This window comes from Leopardus geoffroyi, chromosome C2 (genome assembly GCF_018350155.1).
Source record: "Leopardus geoffroyi isolate Oge1 chromosome C2, O.geoffroyi_Oge1_pat1.0, whole genome shotgun sequence".
Classification (NCBI taxonomy): Eukaryota; Metazoa; Chordata; class Mammalia; order Carnivora; family Felidae; genus Leopardus; species Leopardus geoffroyi.
The window spans coordinates 66,436,643-66,452,236 of record NC_059333.1 but is presented as its reverse complement, the minus strand read 5'-3'; the positions used below and the strand labels follow the sequence as shown (position 1 = coordinate 66,452,236).

The following is a 15,594-nucleotide window of genomic DNA, read 5'->3' as shown; positions in this document are numbered from 1 at the left end:
AGAGCGTCTACCAAGGCATGTTACCACTGTGGGCGTGTGGAGCTTAGTCCTATTGTGGATCTCTGGGAACAGAGTTCCCATTCCTGAGGGGGAAGGGAGAAGGCACGTTCCTACACAAACTCTCATCAGCCATTGGCAAGGGCTGCCACCAGCGACATGAATTCCCTGGCATTTCTGGCCTGCCAACATGTGTGGGCAAAGCAGGCTCCAGCAGCCAGAGAAAGCCTCAGGCAGAGAGGTGCAGGTGCTGGCAGTAAGAAGCTGTACCCGTGTACTGAACTGCTAAAGGCAAGGGGCTATGGATGGAGAACCAACCGTGTCTGCTAGATGCCAGGCACTGTTGTTTTTTATTTCCTAATTAGTTTTTTTATTGAGATCTAATTTATATACCATAAAATTCACCCTTTTAAATATACAATCCAGTGGTTTTTATATATTCACAAGATCATCAACCATCACTACTACCTAATTCCAGAACATTTTCATTATCCCACAAAGACACCCTAGGCCCATTAGAAGTCATTCCCCATTCTGTCTTCTTCCAGCCCCTGGCGGCCACTCATCTACTTTCTAACTCTATTTCGATTTGCCTATTCTGGACATACACAAATGGAATCATACAGTATTTGGCATTTTCTGTTTGACTGCTTTCATCTAGCATTATGTTTTCAAGGTCTATCCTTGTTATAGCATAGGTTGGCACTTCATTCCTTTTTATGGCTACATAACATTCCATTGTATGGATATACCATGTTTTGTGTATCCAGTCGTCAGCTGATATTTAGGTTGTTTCCCCTGTTTTGCTATGATGAATGATGCTGCTAGGAACATTCTTGTTCCAGTTTTTGTGTGGACTTATGTTTTCATGTCTCTTGGGTATATACCTAAGAGTGCACTTGCTGCATGCTATGGTAACTCTGTGATTAATCTTTTGAGGGCTGCCAGACTGTTTTGCAAAGTGGCTGTACCATTTCACATCCTTGCCAGCAGTGTTGCTCTTTTTTCACAAACTCACCACATTTGTCATTGTCCATTATGTTTTATTTTAGCCATTGTACTGGGTGTGAAGTGGCATCTCATTGTAGTTTTGACTTGTATTTCCCTAATGACTAATGACATTGAACATTTTCTCATGTGCCTACTGGCCGTAAGTAAGAAAGGCTTCTTTGGAGAAATGTGACACTGTTGTAAGAGGTGGCACTTTATTACCCTCATTTTGTAGTTGAGGACATTGAGGCACAGAAGTTTTTATAACATGGCCAAAGTCCCCCAGAAAATAGCACGTCCGCGATTCAAGTTCAGACAGTCTGCCTCCAGAACCTTTGTTCTTAACACCTCTCTGGACTGGGATCCAGAATATCTTGTAGCACTTGCGTCTAGTATCCTTTTCTTCATTTTTAAAATGAGGATAATCATGTTTGACCTGTTGTGTCACAGGCGTTCAAGTGGGGTCAGCTACTAATTCAGTGACAGCCCCTATGTGACCATGTCAAAAATAAGACCTGATCTTTGCCCTCAGATTCTTCTCATCCACAGAGGAGACAGACAAGTAAACAGAATGAAAATTTAGCACAAGCATGTATCTGTCAATGCTATATAAAGTCTTGAGGACTAGATAGATACCAATGATTCTTTTTTTTTTTTTAATTCACAATGCTTATTTTCTCCTGCATCTCAAAGGAAACAGCTGAAAAGACCAAAAAAGTGAGCACCAAAGAGATCTAAAGAGGAGGCATCTGGGAAGGGCGTCCAGAGCCTGGCACCTTCTTTCACTTCAGCGCTGAGTTCAGTATATCCAAGTGTCTGCTACAATTGCCGAATCACCAGTATTTGCTTGTATAGCAATGAGTTTTATTTTGTCTATTTGTTTTGCAGTAAAGGAAATGGGGGTGGCTGGCGAGGAGGGGAAAGGCCATAGCCTTCATTTCTAGGAGTGCTTTGAGAGAAACTATAAATGGTGCTCAGGGGCTGGAGACAAGTAAGGAAACTGCATCAGGGTTGGGAGAGGAGCAGATCTGAACCACGGTCGGCCACGGCTATAAACGTCCTGCAGGGAGTGTGAATGATGCCAGAGAGAACTTTGCAGGCTGCCCCAGAGGAGGGGTCTGGCAGAAGCCCAGTGGAGAGGAACACATTCTGCGTCCAGCCCTTCCTGTCGCCATCAGCATAATAGACGTCCAGCATCTGTGCTTCTCATGGTCCCAACCACTGCCTCTAGATACACAGCCACCCTTCTCGTTACCCAGTTGTCCCTTAGGCTTGGAGTTTCTGGGAGGGTGCACACAAATGATGCAGATACTTGTATAACTTTGAGCCCCTTGGAGACCTAACCAAATTTTTAAGATACTTTTTACCAAAGGTGCTATTTTTCTGTAAAACTTTTTTTGGCAAGTTGACTTCATTCTTCAATTATTATCATTATATTATTGTTGTGTTTTAATATTTTATTTTCTTGACTAGAAACTGAGCTTTTGTAATTATTTTTCAGTAGTCCTGCCATTTCAAAGGAGGGAGAGTTTGGGGTTCTTTTCTGGTGCAGGGACCACTATAACCAAGACTCCTCCCGCCCTGCCACATACTAGATGCAGCCCAGAGTTGTGTCCCCCTGGCTTCCAGTAGATCAGCAGTCTGCCAGCAGGTGCCTCAAACAGAAGCCAGGGAATACAAAGCATCTCCATACAAAGCTTTTAAGATCTAAAAAGCTAATTTGTTTCCATTTATTATGATAGGTTCATGCAAATCAGTATTCCAAAGAATGGAGACAAGTGCAGCCAAGCAAGGCTTAGATATCTGTGCTTAGATGTCAATATGTTTGTTGGTTCACCACTAGGAGAGTGATTTGGCCCTATCTCTTCCTATTTCTGGGCCTCAGTCTCCTCAGTGAGCAAGTAGGAATGCATTAATCTCAATTTGATAAATTACAAATTCTCTGGTTCTGATCATTGGTCCAGAAGGATACAGGTTCCTATGGCTTTCCTTCTCCTTAGGATAAATGAAAACTTACTGTTGCAACAAAAGAGTCAGGTGGCCAAAATCCAGATGACCAAATCTGACCTCAGTCTGCATGGCTGCACTGGTTGTGTGGTGATGTAGTACCCTCTCGGGTAATGTCTGCCCAGGAAGAGAATGGGAAGGAGAACTACTCCACTTTGTTGAAACTTTTGCATTCCATCTTTAACCTTCTTGGAAACAGAAATAGCTTTCCCTTTCAAGATGAGGACAAAAGGTGGTTTCACCTTTTAAGAGGGGGGAGGGAATGGAAATTGAGTCTTAAAACTGTGATTGGGGAGAAGACCATTGTTCCTGTGTTTTGGACTCTGTGATGATTAACCCCACTATTTACCATGTTTAAGATGCATTTGGAATAACGAAGATTAAAAACTTGACAAAAGCGCTCATCTTCAGAAAGCAGATGGGAAATTATATAGATTGCACTGCATGGGCAATACTGAGAACGTTGTGCTGAATGTGGAATTGCCTCTAAACAAGTTTCCTTGTTCTCCTTTGAAAGGAGAGCATTCTGTTTTGTTTAGAATTCTGACCTTTTAGATACATCCCATTTGAAAGCTCTCTTCGAGCCCTACTTGTGCACTCTGAAATGCACCTCCCTGTCCAGTTGTCTTGGAGAGCTCCCACAGCACACCTTGATCAAGTTTTGCCAGCTCTTGGACACAGACAGAGGGCAGGCGTGCCAGTTTGTTTAAAGCTAGAATCCAGAGTGTCTCCTCACCAGTTACATTTAGGACAGCGGCTGCCATTTAAGATTACCCTACCCTGCACCACGGAATTCCCAAGAGCAAATCTGCATTCCTCCTGTAAATACGGACGCTATTGTCTGCACCACAGAATCACACGATCTGATGACCATTCATGGAAAGCTGCTAAATAGCCTAGTTTGGGGAGTCTTGCATGGAGCTTTGTATGGAGCAAATAGGATTCAATCGGGTTCAGTTCCTCCAGCTCTCTACAAGCACAGGGCTTAGACTGCAAGCTTCCTTGGGCTTTCTCAATGTGTATATGATTTTATTAATATATTACAGTGTCTGTTAAGATTCAGTGTTCATGGAAACCTTCTCACATGCCATGACTCTGGACTCCATCACTGTTTTGGGAAAGCAGGGCTTCTCCACCTGCTAATAAGCCCATGTGAACAAGTCTGAATGTCTTTCCTTTACACTTAAGTTTTTAATCAAATGTCAAGCAGCAATTTGAACAGGTTTCTGTTGCCTATGTGTTTGTGAAATGTATTTGTATTTAGTAGGCTTCCATATTGCATTTAACTTGTTTTTGTAACTCCTGATTCTTTTTTTCTTCCCTTTTTTTTTTTGGATACTATTGATAAATAAAGAAATTAAAATAGTAATTGTGTTGTTTTCCTTCCCCTGAATTAAGACTAAATAAAGTTGTGAGAACATTAACCGTTTACCTCATAAAAGTCGATTTGGCTTTCAGGAGCCTTAAAAGAGGTCTGAAGAGTGTCTCCTAATAAAATCTTGGGACTGCAGCTGGGAGGGCAAATTTACTCAGGGACTGATAGAACAAGTTTATTTAAAAGGATCCTGGGGGCGCCTGGGTGGCTCAGTCAGTTGAGCATCCAACTTTGGATTCAGGTCATGAATCCAGGTTCATGGATTCAAGCCCCACATTGGAGCTCGCATTCTGTCTCTCAAAAATAAACATTAAAAATTTTATATTAAAAAATAAAATAAAAGGATCCTGGACGGTGGGTCTGGAATAGGAAATGATGAGAAGTCAGAGAGCATTCCTTTTTTTTTTTTTTTTTTTAATTTTTTTACTGTTTATTTTTGAGAGAGAGACGGCATGAATGGGGAAGGGGAGAGAGAGAGGGAGATACAGAATCCAAAGCAGGCTCCAGTCTCTGAGCTGTCAGCATAGAGCCCAACGTGGGGCTTGAAGTCACGAACCCCAAGATCATGACCTGAGCCAAAGTCAGACGCTCAACCAACTGAGCCACCCAGATGCTCCCAGATAACATTCTTATATTGGGCAGAGGTTAAACTAAAGGCTCCTAAAGCCCCTGAAGGTCCTATGAGACTGGAATGAAACCAGGTAAGGCTGGCTGCAGGTGAACCTGCATGAGAAGCCAAGTCAACCTGGAGATGCGGCACAGGGTGCCAAGGTCTAACTGGACAGCCTTAATGGCTTTCACCTGATACATACCCCATAAGGACAAACATTTCCAAGTGAAGTGAATGTTGGCTGGTTAAAACTTATTCTGCTCCACCTTGGAGACACATGACCATTACTTGCTTTCTGCCTCCCTACCCGAGTCTTACAGATACCATGCACTCCACACCCCCAATAATTATGTCTTCCAAAAGTGCTCATTCCAGTTGATTGAGGTTTACGCTTTCTTAATTTTAATCTTCTGTGGAGAAGTCTTGCTTCTCTAAAATTATAGCCAAATCCCTTGATTGGATTTGGGGTATTACTCAAATGTTAATCAAATATTAAAAGGCAAACTCTGGTTATGTTATTGCAATAGACTACTGGTCTCATTAATCAGTTTGATTCTTCAAATCTTTATTCTCAGAAGGAATTTTAAACCAAATTTGAAGAGTACCTTGTCCACAGTCACTTTTAAATTCTGGCTAGCCTCCCCCAATCTTCCGTGCTCTGGGAACACTGCTATTACAACATTTATGTGTTAAGTGAAAATGAATTAAAAATAGCCTGAAAGAAGCTTAATTCAGATGGTATGTTTCCTATAATCAAATGTGTTATGAATTGTGCAAACTAATACAAATTACTTTGATTAGCTTTAGTTTTAGAGTCCCTGTGGGGAGGAGGGAGGAAGAAAAAAGAATGAATGGGTGGATAGCTCCAAGCAGATGCCATCAGAACCCTGGAGTAAATGTAGCATGGATGTGTGATGTGAAGAGGAAATCAGGACCACTGCTGGAGAAGGCTATTCCATGCTGGACCACAGGAGGCATCATGTTGCTGCCCTAATGAGACGGTCTTGCTGTCAACAGGAGGTAACTGAGTTCATTTTTAAAAATTTAACACATTTCTTATTGAAAAGTAATATATGCACATGGTAAAAAAAAAAATGTCAAAATACAACTAAAAAATCCATCCTTTTGGGGCACCTGGGTGGCTTGGTTAGTGAAGTGTCCAACTTTGGCTCAGGTCGTGATCTCAAGGTTCAGTTTGTGGGTTTGAGCCCCGCATTGGGTTCTGTGCTGACCGCTCAGAGCCTAGAAACTGCTTTGAATTCTGTGTCTCCCTCTCTCTCCCCATCCCTCTGCTGGCACGTGCTCTCTCTTGCTCAAAAATAAATAAACACTAAAAAAATGTTTTTTAAATCCATTCTCTTAGAGGGTCTGTATATTGATAAAGTTGCTTATAATTACTGATTGTCCTTCAAAGAAATTATACCTATTTACATTCACACCAAAAATATACAACTTAGCATCTATTTCCTACATTTTTGCAGGCACTGTGTCCTTAAACTTTTGGGCCTCTGATAGAGAAAAAATGGTAATTCATTTTGCTTTATTTCAAATTTATTTTATTACTCCCTTTGTGAGATTGAGCATCTTTCTATAAATTATTGGTTCTTGCCCTTTTTTTTCTTTCTTTATTTCTTTTTCTATTGGTTCTTAGTCTTTTTCTAATTGGTTTGTAATGGTTCTTCATATATTGTCATTAGCCGTTTGTCTGTCATGACGGTGGCTAGACCTAGCAGTAGAAGCTTGGTTAGGAGGTGATTTCAGGAATGAGGTGAGAAATATGGTGATCTGAATTAAGATAATGGCAGTGAGGATTCACGGAAGGTTTAGGAGGTAGCAGGGACAGGAGTTGGCTATTGACTGTCTATGGGAGTTAAGGAGGAGGTAACAGTCCAGAATGACTCCAAGCTTCCAGCTTGGATAACTTGGTAGATAGTCATGCCATTTCCTGTGATTGGTAAGAGAACAGAAGATACTGCTTGGCTGGGGAAGGAAGGAAGGGAGGGATGGCGGGAGGGAGTAATGAAGGAAGGAAGGAAGGAAGGAAGGAAGGAAGGAAGGAAGGAAGGAAAGAAGGAAGGAAGGAAGGGAAAGAAGGAAGGAAGGGAAAGAAGGAAGGAAGGGAGGAAAAAATGAATTACATTTTCCACAAATTGAATATGAGTTACTTTAAGACATCCAAATGGAGATACCTTGTGGGCAGTTGGATAGAGTTCTGGAAGAGTTTCTGGAAGAGCTCTCAGCTCTGGAGGTACAGATCTGGGAATACACGGTGTAGAGATAGTATTCCTTTGTGTAGACAAGATGGCTATGGAAAATGTATCAAGTGAGGAAAAAAAGAAAAAAATGTTGAGTTGAGAAGGTCCATCATAAAGAAAGAAAACTCTTTGGAAAAACTCTGGGCTTGTATATTTCTCCTGCTTCCTCATGGCATCATTAACAAAATGTGCACACAGAAAAAAGGTATAATGGGTTGAGTTCATATATGAGATTCATATACACAGCACGTAGAGAATTCACATGGGAAATGATACTGTGGATTCTATAGAGAGGTCAAAACTTAGAGCACGTATGGAATGGAATAATACAACTTGCTGGAAAACAGGCTAAATGAACGTGGGAGAAAACAGGAAATGCACCCTGATGGTTATCACTGGAATACAGAGGTCTTATCTGACCTACTGTGGTCAGATATGAAACACCCAGAAACTGGATAAAATGAGGGCCTATAAAAAGAATGTATTGCCAGGAAAATAAGAGACAAGATTGTTAATGGATAAGAATGCAATATTTAACTGGGAAACTTGTATAAAATTGTCAAAAGGATGAAACATGTTTGAAAGGAAATTTTTGCCTTTAAAAGAAAAGGGACTTTATCCTTCTAATTCCTAGCCTAGTTTTAAATTATACAAAGTTAGCAGAATTTGTCATTTTCCAAGGAGCAGGGACAACTCAAAACAAAATGATCCCAAATTCTTCCACCAGACTCCGCAGTAAAGCTGGTAGCCAGTCATATTTATATTCTCACATATTCTTTGTGTTTTGTAAATGCCAGTCATCCCTAGTCTCATATTTCAACTTCTTTCTAATTGACCTGTATTGTAACAACATTCTTGTGATTGATACCTTATGGAGAGACAACATTATGTTTAACAACCAGGCTTCCTAGGTTTAAATCCTGGCTCTGCCTGACCCTGCCCTTTAAACTTCTGGAAGTTATTTAACCTTTCTGTGTCTGGTTCCTCTTTAAAGAGGCATAATAACAGTACTTAACTCATCCTTTTTCTTTTCTTTTTTTGAGGATTCAGTGAGCTAATGTATACAAATTTTCTTGAATAGTCTGTGGCACAAAAAGAGTCCTATGTGTCAAGTATCATTTATTATTATCAATTATTTTAACCTATTATATTTTCTTATAAGTCTCACAATGAGCCTATGAAAAAGATATTTTACAGATAAGGAACATACAGTTCATAAAATTTCGGGAACTTGTCTAAGACCATACAACTAGTGAGGAATAGAGTCAGGATTCACTGGGTGGGTCCCTCTCATACTCATTCTATCTTGCTGCAATGTTTCCCTTTATTTTATTTTATTTTTTTTAACTTTCAAGATTTTAATTTATAATTTAAATTGTATCACAGAAATCATACATAATGTGTTTCCCTTTATTTTAAAAATCATCACATCAATGTGAATCACTAATTCCTAATTAATGTTCTCTATTATGTAGTTGCTGAGCACATATAAGTAATTCATAAGTTCCTTCATTTAGTTCTAATAACTATGTAAATCCTTTCACTTTTTCATTTTAAGTAGATATGTGAGTACAGTTCAGGCCAGGCCTCTGAAGTTCCCTGAAATGTGATCCCTGGTCCAACTTGGTCTCCCCATAGAGGATACATCCAAGAATCATGCCAGCCATTGTGGGTCCCCCACAACTTCTAGCACACATCTCAAAGTTCTGTCCTGGTGAAAACTTACCTTCAGAATGCAGCTATCAATCTCCCCGGTGTGCCTTCTTCCTTTGACATTCTACATGGAGGTTTCAGAAGCAGATATACATCTTATCTCCACTGAAATTATTTCATCACCTGAATCCACTGATTCAAAAAATTCAGGTTGTCAACCAATTAACATCTCTGGTTCTTAGACAATTTTCTGTGTTGGCTTTTGTCTGACATGACTTTTCCTTGTCTCTCCCATAACCTAATCTTGATTCCTACAGGGCCCAGGACAGATGTCATCCTCCAACCCCCACCATTTCCAAAGGGAACAAAGGAGGAGAATCTGCGCAAAGAGCATTGAAAGGAGAGATTTGGAAGGTGACGTTTAGGAATAATAAAGACTGAAATCAACTGGACAAATCAGAAGAATTTAAGAGTTAGTCTCACTTTCTTTGACTTTCCAAGATTTCTGTAGCCTTTGTCCAATAATGCCCAGAGAAGGCTTTTACAAATATAATGATCCCATCCATAGTCAGTTTTAGGAAGATGTCCCTTAGGTCTCCTTTTGTGTTGGCAAAGTGCCCATGTAATCTCAATACCAAAAGCAAAAAAGTGGCTTAGAGGAAACCTGATCTGCCCTGACTCTCCAACAAATCATCACTGAAGCACCACATCAATGAAACATACACAATGTAGATAGTACATCAGGCTTTCAATCGTCTTTCATTTTGCAGTTAAGGTTGTTAAATTCTACTCAGAGCATTTAACATGAGAGGCATAAGGTCAAATGAAAGGAAATCTTATAAATGAAACAGAATTAAAGATGAATAAATAAGACTTAAACATGCAGGCCTGAGAGAGACAAGATAGGGGAGCTCTATTGTTTCAGACAGCATCCAACACACTGGACTTATTACCTCATTACTTTTTCTTTGTTTATGACAGATAAGTGCTGAGAACAAAAACGAATATCATCCACAGGAGAAAAACAGGAGCTCCACTGGCTAAAGGCAAGACAGTTTGCTCTTTGGGTAGATGTTATTCAAGTCTCTTAATAGTAGACATACATGTGGGGATACTTTATCCCTGTAAAAAAAGAAAACATGGTAGGCTAGGGTTCTGTACCAGAGGCAAACCCTACAATCAGCTACAATGCATCTCTGAAAGTCCCACAGGAAAGAACAGTTGAGAAAAATGAATTGTCTCTGTTCTCTGTTCCCTAAGAGCAGTAACACTCAAATAACCCTCACTCAGCACTAGCAGTTCTCCATCTGTGAGGCAAAATTCTGATTTACTCACTCATCTATTCAACAATATTGTTGAGGGAACAATTAGAGAAGCAAAAAGAGAAAAAGGAAGTGAATGGATATTTCCTACCAACTTTCAGAGACAGAAGGGAAACAGAAGCCAAACAGGTCCATGGCCTTGAAATAGCACTACTGCGTCTATGAGGTTTGTAGGGCTGAGACACATGCAAGAGGAATTGATGTCACCAGTCAGCAAGTCCCACCACATTTCAGTATTCTCTGAAAGGAAGTAATCCCAGGCCAAGGAACAACTGCAGACTCTGTTTATTAGCTTGTGAGTCCACAGAGGGAGAAAGGAGGAGGGTGCTCCTGGTGTGACCTGAGAAAAGGAATAGAGAGGTCATGCATTTCCATATCAAGGTTCCAAGTTATTTTGCACCTCTGGAGCCATGATGATAAGACTCAGGAATTAAGAGCTAACGACGCCTATTCCAAAAGTCTACTATGTTTCAGAGGCCAGAAAAGAGAAATAGGGCAACGTGGTTTCTCTTTGTAAGGGATTCACACAGCTTGTGACACAATGAATAATAATGAATCTCAGCAATGTTAAAAGTTTACGAATATAATATATTTCAGGTGTTGTGGAGAGTGTGTTTTTCCAGGGTGGTTACATTAGAGTGTATGTAAATGAAACACCCTTGACTTGTAATATGCACAACCTGAGCTACTGTATGTGGCTGTCTTGCTTTTCTTTCTCCAGCTTCCATGCTGTCACCCACAAGAATCAAAAGGGAGTCCCAGAGTTCCACATGATCCAGATAAGTCTGCTCCATCCTGGCTTCCACTCCTTCATCAGAGAGTAAAGAGAGGACCTGAAAATTCTGTGTGCTCCTGACAAAACCCTCACCCTCTTTCCCCTCAACAACATTCACAGCTTTGCCATTATGGTCCGTCTTGAGATAACCGTATCTAATCTCACCATGTCTTTTTCCCTTTTCAAGCTTAACATGACAAGAAGCACAAGACCCCCAGTATATCCTTAATCCCGTGGACTCTGATCTCCCTATGGCTCTTACCCTTCCTTTTCGGACCCTATTTACAACCCATTCCCAAATTCTGAACCCCTTCTGTGCCCTCTGGAACCTGCTATCAATCATCAGCAAACCCTTTCTATTCTCAACTTCTGTTAACATTTCCCTTACCTTCTTGCTCTAACTGAAATTTGACTTTCCTCTGAGGACACTTCTTCCCCTATAGCTCTTTCAAGTTTTCTTTCTAACATCCTCCATACATTTGACGTAAGTGAATTCCTTACTTCTCATTATGGCTTCCAGATCATTCTCTCTCCCTCCTCTCTGCACACTTCGAGCTTAAAATCTCATCCCATTAGACTTTTCCATTCACTACCTTCCATGTTACATTCTTCTATTGCTCCCCACCACCATTCCTTGATTTTAGGTGCTGGTCCTGCCAAGCCATTCAACATTACTTCTGTCATAATTCTTGGTGTCACTATCTCATGTATGATCCACCCATTGACCTTCTTTGGACCTGGACCTTCTTTCCTTTAAGGATCTTGTTTCCCATTTTACCTTAGTCACCCGCTCCATGGTTGGAACTTAGATTTTGTCATTAGCATTAACCACAACCACTCCATTATCTCAATTCCAAGCATTGAAACTCTCCAACCACTACCTTCTACCCCTCCAGCTCACTGTCTCTAGTACCTGACTCTAAGAACTCTTTGGCTGCCATTAGGACCTGGACACCAATGATCCTACTGCTTCCTCACTGTCCTTTCCCCTGCTTTACATCCCTTACCCTTTCTAACACAGCTTAGATCCCATGGGTGGTTACATCATCACTTTCTAGCACATATCTGTCTTCCTTTGTCACACCTATATGGCCAAACCCCAACATCTGGCTAACCCTACTCTCCTCCCATTCTGTGCCTATACACAAGCAATTGAATGTGGCTGGAGAAAAACACACAACCATACTAAATATTCTCACTTTAGATTTACAACCATAAACCTCAAATATGCCTTCTGTGCTACCCAGGAAGACTGTCATGTTTATTTAGTTATTCTCCTCTCCTCTCCTAGATGACCGTTTCATCCTTTCTCCTCAAACCTCCAATACCATCATACCCAGCCTCACATTCAGCTGATAAACCTCCTATTTCACTAAGAAAATTAGAAGCAAGCAGAAGAGAATTTCTACAAGCTCCCCAAACCACACTATTCACTTTTGTCATCAGTGCCTACATACTCTGACTTACCTCTTTTGCATAATCTTACCTAGGCAAATACTTCTACCTGTGCATTAGACCCCATCCTTTTGCCTACCAAGAGACATTACTCAGCAATTCTTCCCCCATTCTATTTCAACTTTACCCTCTCCATTTGTTCATTATCAACATACAAACAAGCTGTTATTCCTCTCATCTAAACAAAGAAAAAGAAAAGTGAAACCCTAACTTTCTCAGCTAACACATTTCTCTGCTGCTCCCCTTTGAAGCAAACTGTCCTCCGTGTTACCTCTCCAGTGATCTATTCTTAGTCCCCCAAAACTGCCTGTGTTCTTTCTCTCAAATGATCTCATCTCAGTCCTCCTCTTATTGACTTGTGTGCAGCTTTTGGCACAAGTAATCACTCCTTCCTCCCTGAAACATTTCCTTCGTTTGGCTTCCAGGTCACAACACATTCCTCTTTTCCACTCTACTTTACTGTCCTTTTTTTCTCATTTCCCTTTACTGGTTTCTCTTAATCTCTCTGACCTATAAATGTTGGAGGGCCCCAGGGTTCAGTTCCTGGACCTCTAATCTTTTCCATCTATGACTGCTCCCTTGTAAGCACATTTAGTCTTACAATTTGAAATACTATCTATAGATTGACAACTCTCAGTTGCATGTTTCAAGCCTGGACTTCTCTCCTCAACTCCAATTTCATATCCAACCATCAATTCAACATGGCCCCTCAAATGTCTGAAATGGGCCTCTCTAACTTAACACATCCAAATTTCAGACTTTTGGATCAGAATAAATGGTGACTCCACTCTCTCAGGTGACTCCACTCTCTTTTCTGCACACCCGTCATCTAATCTGTCAGTAAATCCTATCTGCTCTGCCTCCATAACCGACTCTCCTCTCACCATTTCCACTACTACCATCTTAGACAAGTCATCATCTTTTCTTACCTGGTTTGTTATAACAATCTCCCAACTGGCCACCCTACTCTCATCCTCATCTCTCTTGGCTCTTTTCTCAAAAGTCACCAGAAAGATACTTTTAAAATATAAGTGAGGTAATTTTACTCCTCTGTTGAAAACCTTCTAATAGTTTTCCATCTTTTTTCAGAGTATGAGCAAAAGCCAAAACCCTTACAATGGCCTATAAAGCACAATGCATTCCAGTCTCTTGTTATCTTTCTGATACCATCTCTTACACTCTCCTCATATTCTCTTCATTCCAACCAGTGGTCTCCTTGCTGTTACTCAAATCCACCAGCCCTTGTCCATCCCAGCGCCTGGCATCCTCACCTCCTACAAATTCTTCTTAAAATTTAGCTTCTCAGTAAGGTTTTTCTCTGGACAGCCTATTTAAAATCACAACCTTCCTTCCCTTCCCCTCCACTCTTTTTCCAATCTGCCTTCCCTGCTTTTTCTCTATACAACTCTTGACCATTTGATACACTACCTATAAACTAAATATTTAGTTTATATTGAAATATAATATACACACAGAAAAGTACATGTAAGTGTTCAGCTCAATTAATTTTCACAAACTGAATGCAATCATGTAACTAGCACCCAGACCAAGAAACAGAATATTACCAACACCTGCAGATTTTCCTCATGCTCCCTCCTAGCCACTGTGCCCTCTTCACACTCTAAGGGTAAGCATGACTCTAACTTCTGACAGCATAGATTAATTTTGCTTGTTTTTGTATTTCATATAAATGGACCCATACAGTGACATACTACACATTTTAATGATCTGTTTATTTACTGCCTATTTTACCCAACTACTAGCATGTAAGTTCCAAGACAGAAGGAATTCGTTTTGTTTATTTCTGTATACCCAATGCCTAAAAGAGTATCTGGCACAGAGTTGTAGCCCAACAAATATTTGATGAATGAATGAAATATTGAACAAATAGAAATGAGAGTAGGAGATTTAGGAAAGGCTTAACGTCTGAGCCAAATCCTTCAGGATGATTAGGAGTCCATGAAGCAGTCCCAAAAAAGAAAGGCAACCTAAGCATAGGCAGGGCCTCTGTGGTGGCTTGGCAGAATGAAAAAATAAGCACAGTCTAGAACCATGAGAAGTCAGCTGAAAGTAACGGCAATAGCCATGTGTTGAAAAACAGTGAGTTATGAGAGTGGAAAAATAGGCAGATGCCCGATCTCAAAGGGCTTTATATAAATAAGTCCATGCACAGAGTTAGAAAGGGAGAAAAGTAAAATATAGGGGACTCTAGGCACTTCCAGGACACCAGGCATTTTTAGGTGTTGACATTTTGGAGCATTTCAGAGGACATGAAACAGGAATTTCCTTGAAGTCAACTTATTAATAACTTTTTGTAGTGTCTCAGAAAAGAGTCTGTGGCCCCCATGGTAATGGTCAGAGACCTCTAACTACTTCTGAATATGTGAGAAAGGCTTCTGAATATGCGAGAATAATCTGAGGAATAAGTAACCTCCATTTTTTTTTTCCTTTAAAGGAATGCACAACGCAAAATAAATCTCTGAGTCTGTCTAATTATCCTTGTTTTACCAGAATGGGGCAAGGAGCCAGGAGCTCTGCTTTCCTCACCTGCTGCCCATGACTTTGAGGAGATGGCACCCCATCTCATGGGGAGGGATAGGCCAGAGATGCTGTGAGTGTCTTCATTACCCCTGAGGGCTGATGCCCTACATCAGTGGTTCTTGAACTTGACAGTGGGTCCGAATCACCTGAAGGCCTTGTTAAAACACAAATTGTTAGGCCTACCCCCAGAGTTCTTGATTTAGTAGGTCTTGGGTGGGGCCTGAAAATCTTCATTTCCAACAAGCTCCCAGGTGGTGCCAATGTTGCTCATCTGAGAGTGCTGCTTGAGAACCACCACCCTACCCAATGCTATCCTCCTAAAGTGAGCAATGCTATCCTCCTAAAGTGAGGAGGCCTTCTGCATGCTCCTGCTGGACCCGATTTCTCTCCATCATAACTCCCCTCACCCTGCAGAGTTCCCTCATTTAATCAGTGTCTTCCCCACTAACCTGTCCACTGCATGAGGACAGGAACTACTTCAATCTTGGTTATCTTTCATGGTGCAGTGCCAACGTCTGGCACCAACTAAACATTCTTCCAATGTTTGTTGAATTAATAGATGAATGACCCTAACTGGCTTACCAAAAACACAGAAAAATAGAAGAAAAAGAGGC

At 40.8% G+C, this 15,594-nt stretch overlaps 1 protein-coding gene across 3 annotated transcripts in view; it reads left to right on the top strand.

Moving 5' to 3' along the window:
- FSTL1 (follistatin like 1) overlaps positions 1 to 15,594 on the top strand; it is a 77,924-nt gene that overhangs the window by 50,701 nt on the left and 11,629 nt on the right. The window contains exons 11-12 of one of the 3 annotated variants that reach the window (XR_006718346.1): positions 9,205 to 9,359; positions 10,931 to 15,050. Coding sequence is in view for 2 of the 3 variants with exons in the window: in XM_045502169.1 (XP_045358125.1) it covers positions 9,205 to 9,301; positions 9,869 to 9,879 (108 nt within the window). In the remaining variant the exon portion in view is untranslated. Of the gene's footprint in view, positions 1 to 1,680; positions 4,364 to 9,204; positions 9,360 to 9,868; positions 9,895 to 10,930; positions 15,051 to 15,594 lie in introns of those variants that run through there. The other 2 variants (XM_045502169.1, XM_045502170.1) reach the window with 2 other exon arrangements.